We start from the raw sequence: 10,938 nt of genomic DNA on the forward strand, positions 1-10,938 counted from the left end.
CCCAGCTGTGTAGAGGAATCACCTCTTGCCTTGGTCATGCCAGGGTCCCGGGGATGTCACACAGCTCTCACCATTCCGGAAAGGCCGTGTGGTGGTCCGCAGGCTGTCGCGCTGTGTCAAAGGGTCTCTTAGCCATCAAGTGGCAGCATGGTGTAGGAGAATGGGTTGGCCTCCTGGCTTCATCAAGTATGGCTCAACTGACTTTGGGCAAATGATGGAACTCACTAGTTTAGTCCAGAGCCTCGCATTTGTCTAATCCTGCTGCTTTTTCTATTTAATATATTTTTATTGATTTCAGAGAGGGAGAGAGAGCTAGAAACATCAATGATGTCAGAGAATCTTGATCGGCTGCCTCCTGCACACCCCACACTGGGGACGGAGGCTGCAACCCGGGCATGTGCCCTGATGGGGAATCGAACCGTGACCTCCTGGTTCAAGGGTTGATGCTCAACTACTGAGCGACACCAGCCAGGCAAGAATGGTAATTTAAACCACGTGCCAAACACCTCACGTGAAATCTGTGAGTGAAGCCCTAACCAGTTTGACTCAGTGGATAGAGCATCAGCCTGCAAACTGAAGGGTCCCAGGTTCGATTCCGGTCAAGGGCATGTACCTTGGTTGCGGGCACATCCCCAGTAGGAGGTGTGCAGGAGGCAGCTGATCAATGTTTCTCATCGATGTTTCTAACTCTCTATCCCTCTCCCTTCCTCTCTGTAAAAAATCAATAAAATATATATTTTAAAAAATCTGTGAGTGAAGTCTAAAGTGATGGGAAGAGGTTGAGAACTCTGAAGTTGGTGATAGTGAAGAGAAGAGATAATATAGTGAATGATGCTGATGGAGATGTTTGGAACATATGATGCGTCAAGGTTAAAGTCAACACATATGCACATGCTTGAGATGAGCAATGGACCTGCTGCTGGCACAATGTGGAAAAAGTCATCAGCTCATTTACATCTGCTTAAAAAAGAATAAAGTAAAATAAAGGCAGGTAGTATTACATGCACTTTTAGGGCTCTTTCTGCAAACGTTGATTTCTTTACAATTCCGTGCTCCACATGGCATTAGGCACGAAGACTAACATTATGATAAAACTAGAGGCCCAGTGCACGAATTCATGCATGGGTGGGGTCCCTCGGCCTGGCCAGTGATCGGGGCCAGCCGGCTTGGGGGAGGGACCTTGGGTGGTTGGCCTGCTGCAGGAGGTTGGCTGTGAGAGCGCATTGACCACCAGGGGGCAGCTCTTGCATTGAGCTTCTATCCCCTGGTGGTCAGTGCACGTCATATCTACTGGCCGGCCAGCCGGTCGTAACAGTTGCTTAGGCTTTTATACATATATAGATAGGACCTGTTCAGAGATCTTCCCAAGAGTTTGACCAGGAAAGAAGGCACAGGTCACTGTGCTCTTTAATTTCACAAAGATATTTGGGGGTTTCCAATTGATTCTTTGTGGAGGGTCAGTTTCTGAAAAGACGGGGTCGTGCCTGCTGTTTCCCAGGCACCCAGCAGTGGGCGCTCTCCTGCCTCGAGATTCATTGCCTCTCTCCATCCTCTGGACAAGTCCCCATTCTGAGAGGAGGCAGCTGTACTCTGATTTACTGAATATCCTCCCCAGCCTGTGCTTTTCAGCCTTTGTTCCTAGAACCTAGCGATTTCCCTCCTTTACAGCAGCCCTGTCCTGGGGCGCTGTGTGCTGTGTGGTTTGGCTGAAGGAACGGGCCAAACACTCGACCTGCTCAAACAGAACAAAGTCATGGGGAATGGGGGTAGGAGGGGCACTTCAGTGAATATTGCAAAATATCATCCTGCTCCTTCATGGAAAGACGTGGCGTAGAAATGAGAAAAAAATCAGAATTCAAATCCGACCTGTGCAATGCAATGAGCTGTGTGGGAACTTAGACGAGGACTTAATGTATATAATCCTCAGTTTCTTGACCTATGAAATGAGGACCTACCTCATACAGTTGTAAGAAGTCGATAAACCACCCTGAGTAAAGCTCTCAGCAGCGGGAGAGCACAGGATAAGCTCTGAGTCAGTGGGAGCTACTGCTGTCTTTATCAAGGTCATCATCACCATCTTGGAACGATTGTGAGCAAGTTGCTGAAGTGTCAGGGTCTTGGTCACCTAGTCTATACATGAAACTAGGAATTTGCACTTCTGAGCCTCTGTCTAAGGATCCAATGAGCTGATGTACGTGAGAGCCCTTTGTGACTTGTAATCAGTGAGGTTATTCTGTCAGTTACCGCTCTTACAGCCGCTAGCAATCATAATGAAGATAAGGTGAATCTTATGAACTCTGGTCACCTAAACTCCCTTTTGAAAAGTGGAGATGGGAAAAAATAAGGAAATAAACAAGCAAACACAGACTTTGTGGTGGTGTCCCTGACCCTCCCTACTGACCCCCAAAGTTAGTAACTCCTGTATCTTGACCCGCTGAAATGGATACTCATCTTCATTATAATTTGTACCACGTCCTGTTATTGTTATCTGTGAATTTCTTTGTCACAAGTCCGTTTCAGAGAGAGGAAGGAAGAGAGAGATAGAAACATCAATGATGAGAGAGAATCAATGATCGGCTGCCTCCTGCACGCCCCCTACTGGGGATCAAGCCTGCAACCCAGGCATGTGCCCTTGACAGGAATTGAACGCAAGATCCTTCAGTCCGCAGGCCAACGCTGTATCCACTGAGCCAAACCGGCTGGGGCCCATGTGTTTCTTAATGACAGGGACCAGTGTTAGGATAATACGAGCTGCTATAAGGAACTCAAAGCTACACAAAGGTTCAGTCACGACAGGAGCTTGTCTATCATGCAAAGTCCATGATGGGTGCTCCTAACTGGGGGGCAGCTCTCCTCCAGGGCCTCCTCTAGGGACTCAACCCAGACCTTCCCTGCGGGGCGGCTCTACCTCTTACTCACATAGCTTCCTGCTTGTGCCTGTCACACTGCAGGGGGTCGGGGGGATGGAAAGGCACGTGGGGCTTGGCACTTCCGGTCCACCTTCCTTTGGCAAGAAGCCAGTCCCATGGATGAAGCTCCTTGTACCGGAAGCTAAAGGGAGTCCAGCTATGTCCTAGGCCAGCTGTGCAGCCAGTCTCTGATCCCCCAGGGAATTAGCCCGAGAGATGATCTTATGCCCCAGCACAGCTCAGAAAGGTCAAGTGCACCCAAGAGGACAGGGAAGTGGGTAAGGGCAGTTGACAGTGGTGAACAAGGAATGACACGAAGATATCTAGTGAATCCTAGTGAAATGGATGATGGGGCCAAAGAGCAGGTGTAATGCACCTCTCCCAACACCTCCTCCCGTGAAACAAACACCCCTAAATGTAGTCAGAACCGTGCAGCGTGGGATAAGCTGACCGTATTCTAGGATGGATATGGATTATGATAATTAATAGGGAGATAATGATACAGTCCTTGCACATCTGAGTGTGTGACCTGAGACCCTTGCCTGCTCCCCCCGCCCCAGGGTGTTGTTTGGAAAGTAAGCTCAGCCTTTGAGCTCCGAGTCCCTTCTACTCAAGTCTCTAAGGAAGTAAGGCTTATACTTTATTATTATTTCTTTTCTTTTCTTTTTCTTTTTCTTTTTTTTTAGGGCTTATGCTTTCATACTCAGCATGTTCTGACGACAGACTCAAAAAGATTAGTTTTTGTTCTTTTCAGCTCCTGTAAGAAATTTATAAATTCATACTTCTAAAAGATTAATAGTTAAGGGCAATAATTATCTTTTTCTATTTCTTTCTTTTATTTATTAATTTTAGAGAGAAAGGAAAGGAGAGAGAGGGAAAGAAAAAGAAAGAGAAAGAGAGATCAATTTGTTATTCTACTTGTTTATGTATTCGTTGGTTGATTCTTGTATGTACCCTGACCGGGGATCGAACCTGCAACCTTGGTATATCGGGACGATGCTCTAACCAACTGAGCTACCTGGCCAGGGCCCAATTTTTTCCTTAATACAAGACGTTAAGACATTTAGTAATGACAGCCATATGAGATCATTGAAATCTTGCCCTAGTTTAAAACCTTTTCTGGTTCTTCAATCTTCAACATTCAAGTTCCACACACGAGTTGCATAAAGGCATGTTCAGTAATGGAGAGATTGAATGGAAGAGTGAGAGATGGTCATTAACAAAATCCAGGGGACACTGAAATAATCTAAGTCAAGCCATTTTTCTTATTCCTTTTCATCGTTCTATGCCAGTAGAACCTTTATGAACAATGGATCAAATCCCCTTTTCTCCTTCATCCTCATTAGAATGTTTTTCCAACACATTCTAGTTTCCAGAACCATCGCCCCCTCCCTCCCCAGGCTCTTTAATCTGCGATTGTCAGAAAGCGTGTACACTACAAGTGAACATTTGGTGAGACAACAGTCTGTTGTGTCAGCATACCAAGGGGCTGTTCTTTTGTATTTTCACTCAAATTACTCGCCCGTCTTCCTATAATAAGGCCTTACTATATCATACATTATCATGCATATTTCATGTGCCGGATGCTCAGATGTTCTTTGTTATTGTACTAAGCAGCACCGCCATGCGTCTCAGCGCAGCCAAAATTAGACAGAGAGGTGACCTTCCTAATATACTCTTTTGCAGACACAATAGCGCGGGAACATGATCTGACTTGACTTTCTATTATAATTCTGATGAGGAGTGACTGATAGATACACATGCTGAGATCTCATTTTTAAACGGGTCCCTTCTATGTGGTTTACTTGGCAATTATTGAACTTGCCAGTCAGCCACTGATTGCCTCACGCAGGTAGTCCTGAGTTTTAGCGCCCATGCCCCATAATTCCATTTTTAAAGATATATTTTTATTGATTTCAGAGAGGAAGGGAGAGGAAAAGAGAGATAGAAACATCAATGATGAGAGAGAATCATGGATCGGCTGCCTTGTGCATGCCCCCTACTGGGGATCAAGCCCGCAAGCCAGGCATGTGCCCTTGACCAGAATGAAACCCGGGACCCTTCAGTCCGCAGGCTGACGCTCTATCCACTGAGACAAACGAGCTAGGGCCGGATATGCCAATTCTTGAAGAGAGAACTTTACAGTGTTATTCAAATGATGAGTATTTTTTTCTGAAATTCCTTAGGGGCTAAGAAAATGGGATATTTATCTTGTGTAAGATGCAGACATTAAAACACTTATCGGCCAAGGAACCCATTAAAATACATTATTTTATAAGAGGAAAATTTCTAGCTTAGTACACATACGGCCTTGAGAAGGGACAGTTTTACCTGAAGTATTTCATGCTGTTTCAAAAACATGCCTGCTTTCCTTTCAATCCATTTTAAAATACCACAGTCTCTATATCAAGTATGTGGGAATCTTGCCCTCATCACAGCCCCATTTTGAGAGAAATCAACTGTGCATATTATTTGGGGATTCAGTCCCAATTTGGCTTAATCAAAGAAAATGCAATCAGACCAGCCAGTGTGGCTCAGTGGTTGAGCGTCGACCTACGAACCAGGAGGTCATGGTTCGATTCCATTTCAGGGCACATGCCCGGGTTGTGGGCTCGATCCCCAGTGTGTATCGGGTGGGGGGCGGGGACGGGAGGGAGGAGTGTACAGGAGGCAACCGATCAATGATTCTCTCTCATCACTGATGTTTTAATCTCTCTTCCTCTCCCTTCCTCACTGAAATCAATAAAAATGTATTTCTAAAAAAAAAAAGCAATCAGTTACCATAATATCTCCTAAAGCAGAACTTGGCCAACTTTTTCTCTAAAGGGCCAGATAGTAACTATTTCAGTCTTCGTGCCCACAGGTCTGTCACTAGTACTCTAGTACTCAACTCTGATATGGTAGCGAAAGCAGCAAATCAAACTCTATTCATAGACTCTGAATTGAAATTTCATAGGATTCTTTCTTTCTTTCTTTCTTTCTTTCTTTCTTTCTTTCTTTCTTTCTTTCTTTCTTTCTCTCCTCTCTCTCTCTCTCTCTCTCTCTCTCTCTCTCTCTCTCTCTCTCTTTCTTCTTTCTTTCTTTCTTCCTTTTTTTTGGTTAATGCTTACCCAAGAATACTTTTCCATTAAATTATTGTGGGCTTTTTTTTTTTTAAGAAACAGTAGAAGGGAGGGGGAGAGACAGAGAGTGAGAAACATGGGTGAGAGAGACACATCGATGGGTTGCATCCCACGTGCGCCCTGACCAGACTGGGGATCGAGCCTGCAACCTAGGTACACGCCCTTGACTCATAGGGTTTTCATGTGTCACAAAATAGTCTTCTTTTATTTTTCCCAGCCCTTCCAAATGGCAAGAAGCATTCTGAGCTCATGGGCTGTGCAAAGCCAGGTGGCAGGCTGGATGGACTGCAAGCTGTCATTCACGACCGCACTTTTCATTGGTTCCCTTATTTTAACAAATATTCATTGCGCTACATTACATATAAGGTCCTCTGAAGACTTCTCTTTAAAAAGATGCCATTTTCTTCCATAATGCAGCAAACCAGAAGGAAAATAATCTTTCTACCCTGCTGGTGTGGCTCAGTGGTTGAGCATCGACCCATGAACCAGAAGGTCACGGTTCAATTCCCGGTCAGGGCACATGCCTGGGTTGCGGGCTCCATCCCCAGTAGAGGGCGTGCAGGAGGCAGCTGATTGCTGATTCTCATCACTGATGTTTCTCTCTCTCTCTCCCTGTCCCTTCCTCTCTCCCTCTATAATAAAAAACAACAACATAATTTTTATTTTAAGAAATCTTTCTAAAGGCCCCCTGGAAGGCCCGCTGGGAAGTGATGACATTTCAGATCGCTTTTGCTCTGTCTCTGTCCTGCAGCAGGCGATGCAGTCACAGCAGACACACACACAGATATTTCATTCCTTCTATCCTCCCGGAGGCACAGGCATCAAGAGGGCTGATCACAGAGGCGTGTGCCCAGGGGGAACACGATGGCGGTGTGACCTGCCATCAGGCCCAGGCATGGCGCTCCAGGATGCCAGCCAGCCCCCCGGCCCGGCGCAGAGCCTGCCTGGATGAGCTATGTCCCTGCTCACAGCCACGCGCGTCTCAGGAGGGAAGGGGTTGCACATACTAACAGCGCGGCTCCCGCCCAGGCAGGAAAAGTCAGAGCCACTCCCGATGCCTGTATTCCGGGGCCACAGGAAGGCTGGAGCTAGACTTCGCTCCCAAATCGGGGGCACCCTGTGCCCTCCCGCCTGTGCCAACACCCTTGGCGATCGGATGCCCGGGGAGGACAGGCATGGCTTTCCAGCCAGCCCCGCAGACTCCCTTGCTACACCTGGACTCACGTAGGGCGACTCAGTATCTTAGGATGGAGGGTTTCCCAGGTCGCAGGCCTTTCCATGCTGAAACCGAGAAGGTTGGTCATCCTACAAGTCAGCTTCCTCTATGTCTATTGCTCTATCTTTTTTTTTCTTAAAATATATATTATTGATTTTTTACAGAGAGGAAGGGAGAGGGATAGAGAGTTAGAAACATCCGACAAGAGAGAAACATCGATCAGCTGCCTCCTGCACACCGCCTACTGGGGACATGCCCACAACCAAGGTACCTGTCCTTGACCGGAATCGAACCTGGGACCCTTGAGTCCTCAGGCCAACGCTCTATCCACTGAGCCAAACCGGTTAGGGCCTATTGCTCTATCTTCTTATCCTGCCCCTGGTTCTTCCCAGGATGCGGCACCAGCCAGCGCTGCTCTGTGAAGCGGAGGCCAAATAGGCTGGGGAGGGGGACCACGTCCGCAAACCCCGGATGCTCCTCTCAATGCCTGGCCCCAAGCACAGATGGGCTTTTGGTGATAAGAGCGCAGAAGTGGTAGGAGGTGCCCTTCTCGGGTTAAAGGGTCCTGATGATTGATTGCATCCCTAATAGAACAGGCACAGCTTCGCTGGCAAAAAGTCAAAAGACCCCTTTTGCCCCAAATGCACTGACCAGTGCGACTCCCGTAGGTCCCCAAGGAGATGCTAGGCCAGTGGTTCTCAACCTTCTGGCCCTTTAAATACAGTTCCTCATGTTGTCACCCAACCATAACATTATTTTCATTGCTACTTCATAACTGTCATGTTGCTACTGTTATGAATCGTCATGGAAATATCTGATGTGCAGGATGGTCTTAGGCGACCCCTGTGAAAAGGTCGTTCGACCGCCAAAGGGGTCGCGACCCACAGGTTGAGAACCGCTGTGCTAGGCCAACACTTGAACATCACACGCAATATATGGCCTGGTGCCCGTTAAGAATATCATGTAACAAGTTATTTACACCTGTGATCAAATGAAACCAATCAATCAAGCACATTTTAAATTGTCCTAGCTTTGGCCCCATTAGCACTTTGCCTTTGGCCAATGACTTTAAAATTCAGTAATGAATTACTCAGTCACGTTTGAAACATCAGGGAACTATCCGTTTCCGTTTCCGTGGGATTCCGTATGTAAATTACTCATCCCTTAAACGGAATCCAGGCAGGGCATGTTGATCTCCTTGGTTATGGACTGTCAATGTGTTAGCAATTTTGGAAGGAAAAACACATGGATAGGGTAAGAGAGATGGGAGTCAAAACCAGTTTGAGCTGAAGTGCATGCATTCTGAATGTTAACGCAACACGGGGTGAGCGACGGGGTGTTCTGTGTTTACGGAGCACGTGTCTTTTCATGTTAGAGTTCAGCGTCACCGGCATTTTCCAGGCGAATGTGTGGAGGGGGGGAGGGGAAGGGGGTGTTTCCGCCCTAAGTGGCCCGGGCAGCCCATCCTCTGCCCGGTGAGGCCTCAGCTGTGCAGCCGCCTTCTCAGCGGGACCCCGCACAGGAGCCTGTCACCCACCTGACCAGATCGATGACCCGCTCCCTCGGCGCAGCGCTGACTGACTCATCATTAATCATTACGATCTGATCTCCCGGGATCAGCTTGCCTTCCGAGGGGCCACCTGGAGACAAATGAGAGTGAAGTGCGGGTGAGAAGACCGTGGTGAATCGACCCAGCGTAGCCTCCTCTTCTCATCGTGGTTCACGAAGAGCAACGGAGGCCACCCGGGGCTCTGCTTCTGTCCTCAACCCTGGCTGCACATTACAAGGAACTGGGCTCTCTGGACCAGCCCGAGGCCTGGGTGCAATGAAAACAGAACCTTTCGCCCGCCGGTGTGGCTCAGTGGTTGAGCCCTGACCCATGAACCAGGAAGTCAGTGGCTCAATTCCAGGTCAGGGCACATGCCCAGGTTGCAGGCTCCAGGCTCCATCCCCAGTAGGGGGTGTGCAGGAGGCAGCCGATCCATGGTTCTCTCTCATCATGGATGTCTCTCTCTCTCCCCCTCTCCCTTCCACTCTGAAATCAATAAACAATATATTTTTTAAAACCATCATCAAATTCATTAAAAACAAAACACAAATGATGTTCTTGTACTTGACTGAATAATTGAACACATGACACCCAGAACATGGAACACAAAGCGATTCAGTTGTTGTCTACCCAGCCAGACACCTGGCACAGGTGGCACTCAAGTGGGGGCATAAACTCTCTCCTTTCTGGGGAGTCAGAGAGAGGGAACAACCAGAACATGTCCCCACAGTGTGAGGGACAATAGTCATTTCAAGCTGTGGAGCTGACAGTCAGTGCCCACACAGGGAATTCTGACAATCACACGGGAGACTTTTCTTGCTGCTGGATATGCAGGCAATCACTCCAATTCAGTCAAACGAATGGTTAACATTCAAAATGTTGGTCAAATCCAGACACATTTTCAGAATAATTGTTTGAATCAGAGACGCTAACTACTCTGATACCAGAAGCACTCGCAGATGAATACGACAAGCTCTTACATTTGACCTATGCTTTTTAACCAGATGGAAATATTATTGTTTAATCAAGTGACTTGAATCAAAAATTCTGGAGGGAGCAACATAGAGTTCCTTCCAAGATACGAAGTAGTGGCATACATCAGCGGATTGTCACCGGCCCTCTAGTCTGAAGGCCGCGCTGTCTGGCATAGAAAATCTGGTCACGCCACTGAAATCACCGGGGACTTCAGCAGTCAGTTTTATGAGAGACACAGTTGATTTGACCAGCATTTTCACTCATAAAAATGACTGGAGACAGTACTCTTTGACCTGTGTTTTCACTTTGTTCTACTCCTCTCCAAATTGTCTAGCTGTAGGTGTTAGCGTCTGCAGCTAAGGAGCGCTGGGGCAAGGAAGGGTTGAAGGAACAGTGAGGTAATGCAAGAAATTGAAAAACTTGAAATCTTGAGGCAGCTCCCGGGAGAATCTGACAACCAGAGATGTTAAAATAGCCCACTATTCCAAAACAGCCTGCCAATGTGATCGCACTTAGGAGAAAATATGGGTATCTACAAACATAGAATACTACACATATGTACAGGATACATAATATATGTGTGTGTATGCACACAACTGTCTACCATACTCATGCTCTGTGTGTACATGGATAATGCTCAAACCTCAGTAGGAGGTGCTCAGATGATTTGTTTATTGCATGTTTTCTTCTATACTATCTACTACATTGTATTGTTATAAACCATATGTGTTGTTTTTATCATAAAAAACAACAGATCTTTTTTATTTTGAGGATAATATTCTCAGCTGCATCCAGCTCAGCCACCCCACACAGACAACTAAAGTACAATCCACAGCTAATGAAATCGAAAGCTGGGCAGAAGAAGTCCGAAGTGGTGAGGCAGTGGTAGGAGGGAAAAGGAAACTTATTCTTCTCTGCGGGAGTCGAAAATGGTTGACTTTTTTTGGGTGCTTCTCCTGGGGCAGATTATGTCCAACTAGAGGCCTGGTGCATGAAATTCATTCACAGGTAGGGTCTCTAGGCCTGGCCGGAGATCAGGGCCTATCTGCGGGGCAACCTGTGGGGTGATCGAGGAGAGGGCCCCCCCCCCCCCCCCCGCTGGAGACCCTACTTGTGGGTCTGGTTCCCCCCCATTGCCAGCCCCGCCCCTTGCCCCCCCCAATGGGG

The 10,938-nt window shown here is 47.3% G+C and overlaps 1 protein-coding gene across 1 annotated transcript in view; it reads right to left on the reverse strand.

Annotated features, from left to right (window-relative positions):
• Positions 1-10,938, reverse strand: part of FRMPD4 (FERM and PDZ domain containing 4) — a 250,140-nt gene that overhangs the window by 156,902 nt on the left and 82,300 nt on the right. The window contains 1 exon segment of the mRNA XM_023753743.1: positions 8,785-8,887. Within this exon segment, the coding sequence (XP_023609511.1) occupies positions 8,785-8,887 (103 nt within the window).

The sequence above is a fragment of the Myotis lucifugus genome, unplaced genomic scaffold, assembly GCF_000147115.1.
Source record: "Myotis lucifugus unplaced genomic scaffold, Myoluc2.0 scaffold_49, whole genome shotgun sequence".
Taxonomy (NCBI): Eukaryota; Metazoa; Chordata; class Mammalia; order Chiroptera; family Vespertilionidae; genus Myotis; species Myotis lucifugus.